Source organism: Watersipora subatra, chromosome 3 (genome assembly GCF_963576615.1).
Source record: "Watersipora subatra chromosome 3, tzWatSuba1.1, whole genome shotgun sequence".
Classification (NCBI taxonomy): Eukaryota; Metazoa; Bryozoa; class Gymnolaemata; order Cheilostomatida; family Watersiporidae; genus Watersipora; species Watersipora subatra.
This window is the reverse complement of record NC_088710.1, coordinates 31,233,747-31,250,749: the sequence shown is the minus strand read 5'-3', so window position 1 is coordinate 31,250,749 and position 17,003 is coordinate 31,233,747. Positions and strand designations below refer to the sequence as shown.

The 17,003-nt window shown below is 37.0% G+C and overlaps 1 protein-coding gene across 1 annotated transcript in view; it reads left to right on the top strand.

The window, feature by feature from the left end:
• Positions 1–507: 507 nt before the first annotated feature.
• LOC137390021 (neurofibromin-like) overlaps positions 508–17,003 on the top strand; it is a 51,915-nt gene continuing 35,419 nt past the window's right edge. The window contains exons 1-14 of the mRNA XM_068076247.1: positions 508–626; positions 1,792–1,978; positions 3,159–3,364; positions 4,336–4,445; positions 6,941–7,115; positions 7,475–7,617; positions 10,854–11,002; positions 12,217–12,412; positions 13,222–13,379; positions 14,002–14,213; positions 14,322–14,567; positions 16,045–16,166; positions 16,337–16,461; positions 16,624–16,798. Coding sequence (XP_067932348.1) covers positions 570–626; positions 1,792–1,978; positions 3,159–3,364; positions 4,336–4,445; positions 6,941–7,115; positions 7,475–7,617; positions 10,854–11,002; positions 12,217–12,412; positions 13,222–13,379; positions 14,002–14,213; positions 14,322–14,567; positions 16,045–16,166; positions 16,337–16,461; positions 16,624–16,798 — 2,261 coding nt within the window. The 5' untranslated portion in view covers positions 508–569. The remainder of the gene's footprint in view (positions 627–1,791; positions 1,979–3,158; positions 3,365–4,335; positions 4,446–6,940; positions 7,116–7,474; positions 7,618–10,853; positions 11,003–12,216; positions 12,413–13,221; positions 13,380–14,001; positions 14,214–14,321; positions 14,568–16,044; positions 16,167–16,336; positions 16,462–16,623; positions 16,799–17,003) is intronic.

The following is a 17,003-nucleotide window of genomic DNA, read 5'->3' as shown; positions in this document are numbered from 1 at the left end:
TGATATGATGCGGATGTGGCATGATATAATGTGGATGTAGCATGATATGATGTGGATGTAGCATGATATAATGTGAATTTGGCATGATATAATGTTGATGTGGCATGATAAAATGTGGATGTAGCATGATATAATGTGGATGTGGCATGATATTATGTGGCATGATATAATGTGGATGTAGCATGATATAATGTGAATGTGGCATGATATGATGTGGATGTGGCATATAATGTGAGAGTAACATGTGCTTAACATGAATAAAGGCATGTTTAACAAAGCACAATAGATTAAATTGCTGCCATTCTATTTACAATCAGGTTCGGTATAAAATCCGCTGCCGGGATACTATCGGTCAGTCAGCGTTAACAACACTTATATTTCCTCCTTTTCTCATACCACAAGGTTGTGATGCATCAAGTGATTTATATATGTTCTTTTGCAGCTCGCGAGTCCTTTACAACATTTCACAGAAGCTCATTCTACACCAGCTTCCCAACTATACCGAGATCCTGAAATGGCTGCGTGAGATCCTCGTTCGCAGGAACCAGTTTCTCAGCAGACATAGAGACATGGCTATCGTTGGCAGCAGTAATAAAGTCTGCAAACAAGCTCACATCAAGCTTGAGGTCTGTTTTCATGGCTGCTCTCTCGTTTCCTCCTAGCAAACTTGTTGAGTGCTTTAGGGATGGAAGTGATAAAGGTGCAGTACGCAACTGTTTAATTAAACTGTTAAAGGTTGACTTGCAACAAAATTCACATTACAGTTATTTGGTATCAAAAGATTCACCATGTCTTACTCTGTTGTGTTATAAGTGCCAAATATGTGGAAATGTGATTACAAGCTCTTAAAAGCTCAAAAGCGAACAGAAAATCGCAGCCACACGAGACCGCCATAGTTTGGATTCCCTTTCCAAAACGGCTCAAATGTGATGTAGTTGTGAGAGATGGTTTCTGTTTACATTTTCTTGCAACCTTATTCGTCGAAATATTTTCACAAATATACCTCACGCGTTCAATAAAACTATGTCTATATTTGATACGGGGTCTTCGGTAAAACCCGAAGTGTTTGTCATAAACTAGTGCTACGATAAGTTTTATATTGAGCTTTTTATTGGCCTTTCATTTCACGTGAGAACATCACGTGACAAGACAATAGCCAAATTTCATGACTACATCATCGAAATAAAGAGATTCCAATGTACATCGGCTTTTCGTTTTTGAGCTTTTAAGAGCTTGTAATCACCTTTTCACATATTTTGCACCTACAACACAACAGAGTAAGAAATTGTGAATCTTTTGATATCAAATAGCTGTAATGTGAATTTTGTTGCAAGTCAACCTTTAACGGTAGGTATGTTCTTGTCAGGCATGATAACAATGGCGCTGATTACAGAATTAGGTGTTTGAGACAAAATTAGGTTTTTTAGAAAAACTCTGAAAGTCCAGATATATGAGTGATACAGTAATAGTTTATATATGTTGCAAATAGCGTAAAGTATTTTATTCCAACCAGTAGTCCGCTGCTTAACCATAGTAACAACAGATCAAATTTGTCATTTACCTGCACAACTGCTTAGACATGAGCTTCTTAAATTGTCACACATTTTAATGTGAGGAAGTTACACATGATTAAAATGTATTGTAGTTGTCTTTCCCATAACCATTCTCACAAATTCATAAACTTTTCTACTGTTGCACCTCTATGAAAAAGCTATGAAAACCTTGAACTAGTCAGTTTACGCTTACTCTAGTTGGAGCTTATAACATTATGGTGTCATCCTATCTGCACAGGTGGTGCTGTTCATGTACCTATGGAGCATTGACATAGAGTCTGTTCTCACCGCTATGTCTTGCTTTGAGTTCCTGTGCGAGGAGGCTGACATCTTGTATGGCGGAGATGAGCAAGTCATCAATCTTCATCTCCCCAACTATGCCATCTACCAGGAGATCGCTAGTGCCCACAAGGACCTCACTACAGGTTTAGCTATTATTGATTCTCATTTTGCTTTTGGTTTTCTGTGAACTGAACTTACTTATCTAACAAACTGCAAAATACTGCTAAAATGAGCACACGAGGTTGGGAGGTAGAGTCAATAACTGACCTCTAATAGTAAGATGCAGGCTTGCGGCCTTCGGTCTTGAGTCTAGAGGTCAAGTTAGTTACATGCATTTTTATATAGTTGTATAACCAGCAAAAAGTTTATAATTTACTCAGTAATATCTTGGTTTTATAATAACTTTTCTTTTTTGCCAATGTTTCAGTCTGAACTCTAACTATTGTAAAGGAAGTCTAGATTATGGCCTGTCTAGTGACTCGGCTTGGTGTGAAACCAGACACTTTACTATTGTCACCGACTCTGTGCAGTGCTGCAATACGAAGTGATCAGAGCTTTGAGTAATATATTTATACAATAAATGTATTTGTACAGAAGAATACATGAGTGAACATGTCACAAAAGCCACTACTGTGTCTATTACTACTTTGTATTTATGTACTAACTTTCTCTGGTAGGCTCCGTCCTTAAGCGTATCACCCGACTGGCCGCGTGTCTGGAAGACATGTCTTTTAGGCTGATCTCGGCTATCGCTCGGCTGACTTCTACCACTCTATAATATCATCCTAGTGAGAGTTGTGACACCACGCTTTGTGACCTGAGCGCACGCATTGCTAGTTGTACTTTACTCACAATTTTTCTGCATCCAATATGTCACCTTGACATATTATTGTCCTCTCTCTTGTCTTGTCGTATTGTATGTCGGTTGGTTCGTCATGTTTACTGACTAGGAATGTGAGTGCGAATCAATTTTCACTCAACATTTAGGAATTCTTGAAATAAAATGTTTTTTATTGTCTAGTTTGTCATGAAATATGTAATTCTGCTGGGTTGACTGTAATTGAGTTGGGTTGACTTTGACTTGAGATGGCTCGGCTAGAGTTAAGCGCAATCTGACTATAGCTTAGGGTTAGCTGACTATAGCTTAGGGTTAGCTGACTATAGCTTAGGGTTAGCTGACTATAGCTTAGGGTTAGCTGACTATAGCTTAGGGTTAGCTGACTATAGTTCGAGATGAGTTAAGATTAATATCAGTTATTCTCTGCTATTTCCTCTCATTGTCATATGTGTGACGAGATCTTTCTAACACAACATTTCATGCAGGCCGTGCGGCTCTCCAGAAACGTATCATGCCAATGCTGCGAAAGATTGAGAAGCCGACTCCTGGAAATGAGCAAGCTTGGACGACTACCTTTACCAAGATCTGGAAGAAAAACACAGACTTTTTACAGAACTACCCTCACAAGGTAGATGGAGGAATGACAGTGAAGAAGAGGACCTCTAACCAGACATCAGACCATGAATTGGAGGTAAAGTGCCCAAAAGATTATATTTTAGCTCTTCGGGAATCTCTATGCCTTTTATTCATGCGCAGAGCATAGCGTTTAAGATAAACTTGCACAAAATTGTAGTAGATCTCATCAGAAAGTATCGATGCTTTTCTATCATTTGCGATTGTTTTTTATGTTTGAGGCGATTTGACTGTCAGGATGTTTCAAAATTGAAATTGACGAAATTTGATCGCGGTTAAAACACTCAAATCAAGTGAAAGTGCAATTATGATGTCTATAGTTGCAAAGAAAATGGTAGAATAAAGACTAGTGCTGCACGATATCTTTGCATGTACATTCGATTATTTGGTCTCAAAATATATCGAATATCGAAAAATATCGAACATTGGAGTTGTCTTCTTTCGATATATAGTGTTAGGCTTTAACATGAACGATATGAAAGGATATGATTAATATCGGTTGAAAAACACAGGAGTTGTTACCTCATTACAATAAAGAGAATAGACAACTCCATTTTTGCAAAATAAAGTCAGCCGATATTTCGATAAAATATCGGCTTCGATATTCATATCGACTTGAAAACTGACCAAATATAAAATCATCCACTGAAATATATTGTCATATCGAATTATATCGTTTTATCGTGCAGCACTAATAGAGACACGTAACACTGCAATTTCACCACAATAGCCGATATCAACCATAGCAACAATAGCAACTAGCTACACAAACACATTTTGCATGTGTTTTTCTGTAGCGTTTTATCTGCGATCAAGTTTTTTGTCAATTTTAACCTTGAAACATCCTGACAGTCAGATCACCTCAAACATCAGAAACAATCACAAATGATAGAAAAATATCAATACTTGGCGATGAAATCTACTGAAACTTTATGCAAGTTCATCTAGAAAGAGTCAGTGTATCACTTTGAGAGAATTGTGCTAGCAAGTATGGTGCTGGCATCACTAACCCTTTCAGTTGTTATATAGGACCAGCTGCACGAGTGGGTGAACATGACTGGCTTCCTCTGTGCCCTCGGCTCTGTGTGTCTCACCAAGTCTGACAGATCAGCAGACACTGTCTACTGTCCAGTCACTGAGTGAGTATCTCAAATTTGCAGTTGTCAGTTAGAGAACTATCTTGTGGTTAGATTTATGCCTAGATCTAAACTGAAAGCAACCTAATCCAATTAGGTGCAATGTGTTTCTAGCTATGATAATCATAATAGTGGAACAGGAAAAGTTTTGTAATTTGTAATAAAGAAGTTTCAATGTTACAGTTGTTTGAAAAAGCTTGAAAACCTTAACATTTGTTTTCTTTTTTTCTTAACTAATTTGAACTGCATAAAAATATTTTTTCATGATATGAAGTTTAATAGTTAGAATGGTAAAAACGGTCTTTCTATCCAAAGACCTTTTTATTACCCGGCCAATGCCGGGTAATACAGCTAGTACGTACATAACTACAAGTATCTCTATTTAATTTGTTGAATAATGAAGCATATAATGATAGTTCTCTTATGCGATACTCAAGTGTCACAACTTTCATGGAGTTATCTTCTCAGTTGAACAAACTGAACTGACAACTACAGACTGCTTACCTTGCAGCTCCGGAGTCACTTCACACGTCATTACTTCAAACTTTTATTGCATCATTTTGAAACCTTTAGATGAACATGATGCTGGTTAAATAGTACAATTAAATTATTTTGAAACAATTTATTAGTTTGTATTCATAGGTACATTATATTCTCAGTTATATAGTCAAGAGTATTCATAGGTATATTCTCAGTTATATAGCCAAAGTATTCATAGGTATATTCTTAGTTATATAGTCAAACATTACTGTGAGTCAGTCAAACATGCTGTCAATTTTATGTTCACCACTACATACAAATTCTTTCACTTGTAATCTAATGTTTGAGCTAATATTTTGGGTGACCACTGAAGTAGTCTCCTATATATGATTTTTTAAATTCTTGGAGCATTGCAGTTTTTTAGTATAAGTAAACAAACCTGTAGGGTTTGTAGATAACCGTAAAGTAATAAAAATATATCAAATAAATTAACTTAAACTATATCTAGTGTAACAAAGAGTAAGTTTCACCTCGTATTTGTATTGTATTCATATTGACCATCCAGCTTAGGCATTGCTAACGCTAGAGATCTTGAATTATTCCCTAGCAATTATACAAACATCAGGGAGAATCTATTTGTCTCGTAATTTACTTACAGTAAGTAAGACCTTAAAAAAATTGACTGCTGAAGTGGACTTGGATTCCTTGTAGCACTACAAACAACAAAAATTAAGCAATTCTAATAATTTGAATAATAAAATCATCTGCTTGCAGCTGCTCAAGCATTGAACAGTAAACCATTTTACAATAAATTATTGGTTCTGACAAATATAGATTTATAGATCTGCGTATGCATTGTTGTGCTGATAGCGCTGCAGTAAGTGATGAAAACTGGATGCCGCTCTGGTTGTAGTGTCAGCAGTTGAGTACAGGATTAGGGCATGGACACCCTTGCCATGACACAAGCAGCCATTAATAGTAATACAAAATATCAGTTTTAAAATAACTTACCTTAAAGGTTAACTTGCAACAAAATTCACATTACAGTTATTTGGTATCAAAAGATTCGCCATGTCTTACTCTGTTGTAGGTGCAAAATATGTGGAAATGTGATTACAAGCTCTTAAAAGCTAAAAAACGAACAGTTAATCGCAGCCATCACGTAAACGCCATAGATTAGAATCCCTTTCCAAAGCAGCTCAAATGGGATGTAGTTGAACACAACGGTTTCCGTTTACACTTTCATGCAACCTCATTCGTCGAAATATTTTCACAAATATACTTCACGCATTCAATAAAACCATGTCTATTTTCATTACGCGTCTATTTCATCATCATCCTAATGCTGTTACTTTGAGCACTGATATCGCAAACCTACCGTAAAAATTCGCTTAATTTTTTAACCTTAGCTCGAAGGAGTGCATATCATCCTCTGATAAACATGACGAGCCTGTTGGTCACCTTTGATAGTCGAAAAATGCTGCAGAAGTTGTTTGCCCTGTATGGCAGGAAGTATGGGTCACATGATCAGATTACGACTAGATGATTAGACCAAGCCAAAACAAAACTGTCAAGTAGCGAGTGTCTATACTTGATAAGGGCTTTTTGGTAGAACCCGAAGGGTTTGTCATGCACTAGTGCCATTTATTGGCATTTCAGTTTACGTGATAACATCGCTCGTCAAAACATTAACCACAATGTTTGAGTACGTCACCGAAATAAAGAGATTCCAAACTACGACGTTTTCGTGATGGCTGCGATTATCTGTTGGTGTTTGAGCTTTTAAAAGGATGTAATCACATTTCCACATATTTTGCTCCTACAACACAGTAGAGTAAGGCATGGTGAACCTTTTGATACCAAATAACTATAATGTGAATTTCGTTGCAAGTAAACATTTAAGATATCTTTGCTAATAGTTCTGATCAGATTTATTCAAAGCAAAAAGCTAGGAACTCCAACTATGCTGCTACATTTATAACCGACGTAATAATAACTAGAAGTATGTAATGCTGCAGTTTCATCGGACACCTGCTGAAGCTTCTCGTCTGCAGTAATGAAAAGTTTGGTCCACAAATCCAGAAGCATGTCAAAGAGCTTGTCGCCAATGAACTCAGTCCCGCCATTTACCCAATTCTCTTCGAACAGATCAAGCTTGATGTGGACAAATTCTTTGAAGAGGTCAATGGGCAGGTAATAGATAGAATGAGAAGCTAGCGGTTCGTGTTCATTAGTTCTTTATAGTAGTTTATAGAAGCTTTGACAACTGGCAGCAACTGTTTCTTTTCCATGACACCACCATTGATCTCTCTCATACTGAATCAGGAAGGGATAACTACTACTGCTTGCATTACACCACACCTACTTGCTGCTTCAAAGTATAAATCTGTGTGTGGTATGCTGAGGTGGCTGATACAGCAGGTATGCTCTAATGACAGGGAATGCTGGTACTCTCTAATGTCTAATGACAGGCGGTTTAGGTACTTTTTAATGGCAGGCAATGCAGGTACTCTCTAATGGCAGGCAATGCAGGTACTCTCTAATGCGTATAGGTGCGAGTGACTGAGATCAACACGCAGTATATAGAGAACATCATATTTATAATGAAGATGATCATGGAGCAGTATAAGAGCGAGCAAGGAGGAGAGCATTTGGGTCAAGCTACCATAGAGCCGCTCATGCTAGCTATTGTCAGGTGAGTTGTATGTCTTAATCTATAGTTTGATGTCTTTTAGCTCAGGTGTAAACCTTGTTAATCATTTTCTCACATCACTTCAACAAGGGAAATAAATAACTAAATAAGTAAATAACTCGCCTCATTGCATTGCAGAAAGTTTATTCGTTACAATGACATTCCATACTATTCACGCTTGGTAATTTTCTTAGGTGTCCTGTTGTTTCACATGTTCAAGTATGATCTTATGTTAGTTGACTGTATGTAGTCAGCAATGCTTTCCTATTTTAGTAAGCGCAATGACCTGTTTAGATCTTTGTAGCTCTTTTAGAATTCCTTTGAACAACACTATCTATATTAATAAATCCCTCATCATTGTCATCTATCAAAACTCCAGCCTCTTAAACACCCACCTGTCGAGTATCTCAGTGAAAATGAAAGATATACCACGCTTGGTCACGCTTACTGCTAGTGGGGAGATAAATTTATAGTTGACCTCCATAAAACACAATATGTTCACTCAGAATAATTTTTTCTCATTTCCATCTACTTTGTCGTCATGAAACACTGGTTTTGAGGAATATAGAAAATTGATTAACCCCTTTATACCAAATACTTCAGAAAGGAATAAGTCCAACCATTGTAACTAAGTTAAGCTGACCCACTCTTTTCCCATGTTATATGTTGTTCAGCTTATCAGCTCCCATCAGCTTATATGTTGTTTGTTGTGTTACGCGATCTCATTGCCAAGATATTTGAAGATTAAAATCGAAAAAATCTGATCGCGGTAAAAATGCTCAGGCCACAAAAACGTGCCCAGACTTGCCCAAAATGATGTCACGCGTTATACAACCTGTCTCTATCTCTCGTATTCATATCGGCTATTTGCAATAAAAGTCTAGTCCTACGCGGCTCTATTGGCATATATCTTACTTTGTATTTGCTCATGTTGGCTAGAATAAAATTTTAAATCCAGCTACAGATGCATTATTATGAATGTTTCAAAGGCATCAAATAACGAAAATTGAAAATTTGTTCTACTCACTTTCTCCAAATGTTGTGTAAACATTTGGGTACCGACTACCAATTCTACCGGTCTACGGTAATTCTGTCAAGCTAACTATGTAGATTAAGGTCTTTGTATCAGTACAGTTCCGCCGCTACCCATACTAAAGATATACAGCCTCCCATAAGTCCCGCCCACCTTATGTCTGTCGCCTATCCTTGGGCGGGGCTGTATATCATTGCCTAAACCGACGACTACTAGTTTCTTACTACTGTAAGTAAGCAAGCCGCGTCTTTGAAAAGAATATACATAGGGATAGAGTTTTAAGGATGAGAAGTCTGCTGCAAACTGAATTTGAACTCACATTTTCCAGTTCTGCGGACATCCGTATACCATATCCAATTCACTACAATATTCTGCAAATCATGTTTGCATTATCTTCAACAATATTATTTTATTATATAATTTTTACAAGCAAAAATATTTTCATCTCGGCATAAAGCTTTTATTAAAGATATTCATCAAGTCGTGGCCACTCACATAGTTTTAGCTGATACAATAAGACAAATTCATCTACTGCAACAAACTCAAACAAAACATCATGGTTTATGCAGCACACATTCAAGTCTCTCTTTCCCCTTTATGGCAGTTTCCACACTGACAAAACTGCTTCGGCTGGTGGGACGACATAAACATTCTGTAATCAGTAAAACAAATGCAACAAATATATGTCATTCATAGATATGTCATTCTAAAGCGTATCTATTGAAAGCTTTCAAATTGGGAGTTAAATAGATTGCGAGTCTAATTTTAAAAACGAATAAATGTTTAACAAAGGCACAAGTACACCAAGCCAACGATTCGAAGCTTTGGTTCTGGAAATTGAAGATTTGCATCGATAAATCGATTTTCTTCACTTTTTACAAGTGAAAAGTGAACATCTAATGTTAAATCATAAATCTAATTTACTAGATAAAGCTGCCGCAGAAAATTTGAAGCAAATGTAGCCAGGTGAACCGATAAAAAAATATAAAACGATGATTAGTGATAGCAAAAAGTTATAATTTTATTAATTAGTACATGTATTAATGAGTACTGAAATATTACCTTTAGTATATTCATCAATCCAAGCCATTGTATAGCTAGATGCTAAAGATTAAAAAGAAGCCGTCAAGAACTCACTGTACATACGTATCTCACACGCGCAGGAAATTACATTTTAGCCTCAGACAGGGAAGTATAATCTGAATGTAAACTCAACAGGAAACTCTATAGAGACTCAAAGTAAAAGATAAATTTACCTCCATTCTCCGAGCTTCCTCCGTAGAACTTTAATTACCTGATGCCAAGAAAACTCGGAGTCACCTTCGCAGTAACTTTACAGCAATTTTACAATAACATTATTACATGTATGTTGTTCGCCAATAAAACGTGTCGATCGAGTAATTCATTAAAGTAACGATGTTAATTAATTTAGTAAATATCGATGTCCATGCTATTTAATAATAGAGTAAAATCCCTAAATTTAAGATCACAGACAACACGTTTTACGAGTGATAACATTTATTACGGCCTATATAAAAATTTCGTGCTGATGATTGGCTAAGGAAGCGACCTCATATTTATCACTCGTGGTTTCTTTTCAGTTATATTGCTTGTGACGTCACGAAAGAAGCACCCGCTGGAACGTGAGCTTTTTAAAAGAGGGCCTCATTCAAATGCATATATCTCTAGACAGGGTTGGTCTACAAAGACAAAAATAGCATCAAATTGTAGCTGATGTTTTAGCCTTTTATGGGTCTTAATTTCATTAAATCGACCTTTTTGACGCAACCACATCTTTAAAGTATGATTTATACAAGTTAATTAACCCAACCAAGTTTTCCTATTTAGATGTTTTTGGCCTCACGCTATTTATGTAGTAGTTAGGTGAAAAGGACCTGTAGTGAGTGTCAATAATTTGGTACTCTAGCCTTCAGTCTTCAACCTTCCATCATCTGTAGCCAGAAAAGGCTTGCCAATTATGTCACTCAGATGCTTATTATGTCAATTATTTGACTATGTACCAGCTATGTGTGTGTGTTCGTGACTCATACCTGGTACATACCCGCACTTGTTACAAATACTTATGGTTATGTACGTGTTGCAGGGATGTACATTTTACCGGTATGTACATGTTATCGGTATGTACATGTTACATGTATGTACATGTGGCAGGTATGTACACATTACAGGTATGTACATGTTACAGGTATGTGCGGTACCTGAGTGACGAGCCGGATGACATAAAGAAAAAGACCAAATTGTGCAATCTTGTTCAGGTGATGATGTCTCGAAGAGATGATCTTACCTTTAGACAAGAAATGAAGTTTAGAAACAAATTGGTTGATTATCTGACAGGTAGTAATTACTGACCTACAAGTGCCATTAAATACAATGTGGGTAGCATTTCTGTCTAGTCTGCTAGCAGCTGCAGACTTCAAAATTTTTTATTTTGATAGTTGAATACCTGGGCTATACTTTGGCCTTTATTTTTTATTAGGACACGATCTAATATAGTCCAAGAATTAATATATTAACTATAAATATCTATTAATATATCAATATTGATAATATAAAATAATATAATAATATTATAAATTATTATATATAAATTAATATATAAAATATTAATATATATTAGAGTATTAATATACATGTAAATATCTATGCTTAAAGTGGATTAATTTGTTCCTGGTGGTGTACATGAGTTGTAAGGAACAAGCATGTTCTAGCAGCACTTACATGTGTGTTATAACAATGTGATGTACATGTACCAGCGGCCTAGATGAAAAGTACCATTAATTGTGTTTGTAGAGTCTGAAAGTTGATAAAACGTATTAGACGCTATCAGGTGTCTCTGTGGACTACTAAATAAGGACATATTGTTATTGGATATACCTGTACCTGGGTACGATGTCAGTTGTCAGTGGCTATACTGTGTGACTTTCGTATCTGGTTACAATATACCTCCTTAAGGTGTGCTAAGTGTGATGTTTTGAAAATGACAAATTAAGATGTACGTAGATAGCTCACACCTAGTGATGCTACACTTAAGTTTTGTTTAGCTAAATAAACACTGTGTAGATTTTAAGCACATGCATGTATTCTGTTCTAGCTTCATTGGAACCCTGCATGGCCTCAAGTTGTGGTTGAAAAGTGCTGTACTCTCTCTGTAGGCCAGTGCAACCAAACATTTACGTGTGGTTTAGTACCTTGGTAGGCCGGTGGAGCCAAACATTTACACGTGGTTTAGTACCTTGGTAGGCCGGTGGAGCCAAACATTTACACGTGGTTTAGTACCTTGGTAGGCTGGTGGAGCCAAACAGTGACATCTGTTTTAGCACCTTGGTAGGCTGGTGGAGCCAAACAGTGACATGTGGTTTAGTACCTTGGTAGGCCAGTGGAGCCAAACAGTGACATGTGGTTTAGTACCTTGGTAGGCCGGTGAAGCCAAACATTTACATGTTAGACAGCACATTGATAGGTCCATATAATTTAACTTGCCATTACGAGCTATCAGCAGCCATTACGAGCTATCAGCATATTTCAAAGCATTCGCTGACTTGTTGTAGAGTGGATTATGGGCAACAATATGGCTCACAACAGCAGTCACCTTAGCAAGACTGCTGATAGGCCAGTCTCAACCTCTAGAGCCTTAGATCTTGCCAGTATGGAAGCTGTTGCCGCCCTTCTCAAAGCACTCCCCCTACAGCCTGAGGAGAGTGACAGAGGAGATCTAATGGAAGCCAAATCAAACCTCTTTCAAAAGTATGGAGAGTTTGTCTTTTTCAGTTATGTTTGTAAACCAATGACATTTTTTATTATGTCTCATTAACCAATAGCAGTGAGTCTAATATTTGTTGTGTATTAATTAATGGATATATATACTATCAAGGTCTGATGTAGTTAACCTGGAAAGTGGTTATATTTTATCCAAATGGTTGAGTTTTCTCTTGCTATTACCAGTAGCTATAAAATGAAAATATGCCTTCAAATTTAGAATTAAATAAAAAACTGGAGAGCTCCAATAAATTGCAGCGCAGGCTATAAGATCATTGTAGGTTAATTGCAAACAATAGATATCAAATGGTAGGAACATGTATCAGCTTCCCCATACGTATTTATTTAGAGATCTACGACAAGCTGGAGGTAAGTTAGAACATTTCTTGCATCCAAAAAGGCTAATGTCGCTCTGCCCGAAGGAGAGTGCAAAATATAGGCAACATTCATTTTGCCCGTAAAAGGGTTAGATTTATTTTCCGAAAATTCTGATTGAAGTCTTTGAAAAATACTACGCCACCCTTTATGTAAACATTACCTTTAATAAAGCGCCACTATAATGCGGAAGTGTTGAGAAATAGAGCACCATGGCGTTCAAATAAAGGCGACCAAATCCTTGATAATTTGCAATGATGTTGCTAGTGAGTAGTCATGCTACATACTTAATGTGCAGCAAACAGATTATACTGCTATTATAAATGTTACCTTCATAAATTTTACTGATAAAATTCTTGCACTTCAGACATGTGCTATAGTTGTCTCCCAACAATTAACCCACAACTGACATGCTTTTACAGGTACTTTACGTTGTTCATGAAGCTGCTAAATGAGTGCTCGGATGAGCTGGAGGGAGGCAAGGAGAAAGGCCAACTGACCAGCCTAAGGAATGTTACTGTGCAGGCTATGAGCAACCTGCTCAGTGCGAATATTGACACCGGACTTATGCATTCTATCAGTATGTATCCTGTCAAACAGTCACGTGCTCCAGTTTGATATGATTGCTGCGCTTAACTGGCTCTAAAAATAAAAACAAAATATATTGTTACAACCGCTGAAAAATCAATGTAATTTGAAGACCTTAATAAGTCGTTGCCTGACAAACCCTTGCCCCATTTTAAATTTGGGTCCTGATGCTACTACAAACCCTATTCACTGAACCTACCTTGCCTTGATTAATTAGCAAGCGTGAAGGAGGCAGAGTTGATCAGTAACTGGATGATGGAACTGGCAGCAAGTTATTATAGATGTAGTAGTCAGTTAGATCATGTGGAGTTGTCTTCTTTTACAAGCAGTGAGCTCTGATATAGGAGTTGTGCATGCTTTTTAATGGTTGTTCATACAGCTGTTGGTGGTTTTGTACTATTTATTTGTTAGTGTTTGTTTGTGCACGCTTGTATTCACTGTTTTTCTTGGGATCTATGCAATGGCTACAACTTACTGTGCTATCGGAGCTTCTCTCACGTCTAAAGGCATCTGCTTATTTAACAACTGTATACGGGTAGTGAGTGCGGTCTAACCAGTATTCACATGATAACTGCAGACCTCTACTATAGAGTTGATATGCTACCCTCATGTAGGTCTCGGCTATCACAAGGATGCACAGACTCGGGCAGCTTTTATGGAAGTCTTGACTAAAATCCTGCAGCAGGGTACTGAGTTTGAGACGCTTGCTGAGACAGCCTTAGCTGACAGATATGATCGGTTGGTAGAACTTGTGACCATGATAGGAGACAAGGGCGAGCTGCCTATCGCAATGGCCCTTGCTAACGTAGTAGACAACCAGCACTTGGTGAGTTCAACCTCTGTTTGATGTGCGAATATAGACACCATCATCTCCATTTTTAATGTCACTTCATAGAAACTCAATAATCTACACAAATACACTCATCCGTTACAGGATGAACTAGCACGAGTTCTGGTCACACTGTTTGACGCCAAGCACCTGCTCTACCAGTTGCTAGGCAACATGTTCAATCGAGAAGTGGAAGGAGACTGTATGCAGACTCTATTCAGAGGAAATGGTCTCTCTAGTAAGATCATGTCTTTCTGTTTCAAACTCTATGGCCAGCAGTACCTCCGAGACCTCTTCACTCCTCATCTTGAGAGGATGTTTGAGGAGGATGCTAAGGGTATCTGCTACGAGGTTAGTAAGTCCTGGCTGAGCTCTTGCCTTCAAGTGTTCATTCATATGTTAGATATACAGCTATATTAGTGTAGATATTCAGCTATATTAGTGTATATATACAGTCATATTAGTGTAGACATACAGTCATATTAATGTAGATATTCAGCTATATTAGTGTAAATATTCAGCTATATTAGTGTAGATATTCAGCTATATTAGTGTAGATATTCAGCTATATTAGTGTAGATATTCAGCTATATTAGTGTAGATATTCAGCTATATTAGTGTAGATATTCAGCTATATTAGTGTAGATATTTGGCTATATTAGTGTAAAATGCGAACAGAGTTGGGTAGAAATCCAGTCATATTTTTTAAAACATACAGCATTGTTAAAAAAAAGTTCATAAAAGCAAGAAATAAAAATTTAGGCCAGATAGTTTAATAACAAATAATATAATTTAGAAAAAAATAGTCGCTGATCATCAAAAGTGCACAGATGTGTCTGATTCTAGTTTATCTTGAAGGTTGACTTGCAACAAAATTCACATTACAGTTATTTGGTATCATAAGATTCACCATGTCTTACTCTGTTGTGTAGTAGGTGCAAAATATATGGGAATGTGATTACAAGCTCTTAGAAGCTAAAAATGAACAGTTAATCGCAGCCACACGAGATAGCTGTTGTTTGGATTCTCTTTTCAAAACGTCTCAAATAGGACGTAGTTGTAACAGGATGGTTTCTGTTTACAGTTTCATGCAACCTTATTCGTCGAAATATTTTCACAAATATACTTCACGCATTCAATAAAACCATGTCTATTGTTCTTACGCGTCTGTTTTATCGTCATTGTAATGCTGTCACTTTTAGCAGTGATATCTTATAACTTACCGTAAAAATTCGTTAAACTTTTTAACCTTAGCTCGAAGGAATACATATCATTGTCGGATAATCATGACAAGCCTGTTGGTCACCTGTGATAATCGAAAAGTGCTGCAAAAATTATTTGCGAAGTATTGGGTCACATGATCAGATTACGACTTGACGATTAGATAATGCCGAAACAAAACTGTAAAGTAGCGAGCATCTATATTTGATACGGAGTCTTCGGTAAAACCCGAAGTGTTTGTCATAAACTAGTGCTGCGATAAGTTACATATCGAGCTTTTTATTGGCCTTTCAATTCACGTGAGAACATCACGTGACAAGACGATAACCAAACTGTAATGACTACATCAGAGAAATAAAGAGATTCCAATCTACGGCGGCTTTTCGTTTTTGAGCTTTTAAGAGCTTGTAATCGCATTTCCACATATTTGGCACCTACAACACAACCGAGTAAGACATGGTGAATCTTTTGATACCAAATAACTGTAATGTGAATTCTGTTGCAAGTCAACCTTTAAAGTACGTTATATTTTCTATTGACATTGTACGGTTTTCTGAACGAGTTTTCACATTGAACGAGCAATGTAACAATATGTAACAACACGCAGGTAGACCCAAGACGTCTGGATGGACACTCTGGTGATTTACAGAGTATCCTCTCTACTAACAGAAAGAACCTACTGATACTTACGCAGAGCATATTTGATGCCATAGTCAAGTCAGCTGACAGGTATTTCCTTCCTGATTAGCCGTGCTTAGCTACTGTTATGTTTCTTTCTTGATAACTGTACCTGCAGTATATCTTTTTGTCTGCTGTTCTTGTTGGGCCTACTAACTACCACTTATATATTCATATATAATGCTGTGCAGGGTTGACAGGAGTTGTCCGGTTTGTTTCAGCTTTCCCGCGCAGCTAAAGAACATGCTCTTCTACCTTAGTCAAGTGGTCAACAGTCGCTTCCCAGATGAGAGTATATTTGCTGTTGGTACAGTCGTCTTTCTGAGATTCATCAATCCTGCTTTAGGTAAATGGGACATCTCTAGATAATTGGGTCTATAGCTATCAATATTATTCTTTAACCTCCTTATAGTAGTTGTATCAGTGGGTGGTGGAAGCTATCTAAACATTTAGAGAGTAACCTTCTTAGTTGCAGTTCACTCTTTTATCACTAATCATCTTTCTTTAGTCTCTGCGCATGATTGTGGCCTCTGCAGTCGGGAACCAACACTGAATATGAAGAGGGGGATAACTCTTGTATGTAAAATCATGCAAAACATCGCAAACCGAGTAGAGACTGAGAAGGAAACTTACATGAGATACTTCAGTGACTTCTTCAGAACCAACTTGGATGCTGGACACAGGTTGTAGGGTTACTATAATCTACATGTATATTGTATTTGTAATGTATATTGAAGGGTTACTATAATCTACATGTATATTGTATTTGTAATGTATATTGTATGGTTACTATAATCTACATGCATATTGTATTTGTATTGTATATTGAAGGGTTACTATAATCTACATGTATATTGTATTTGTAATGTATATTGTATGGTTACTATA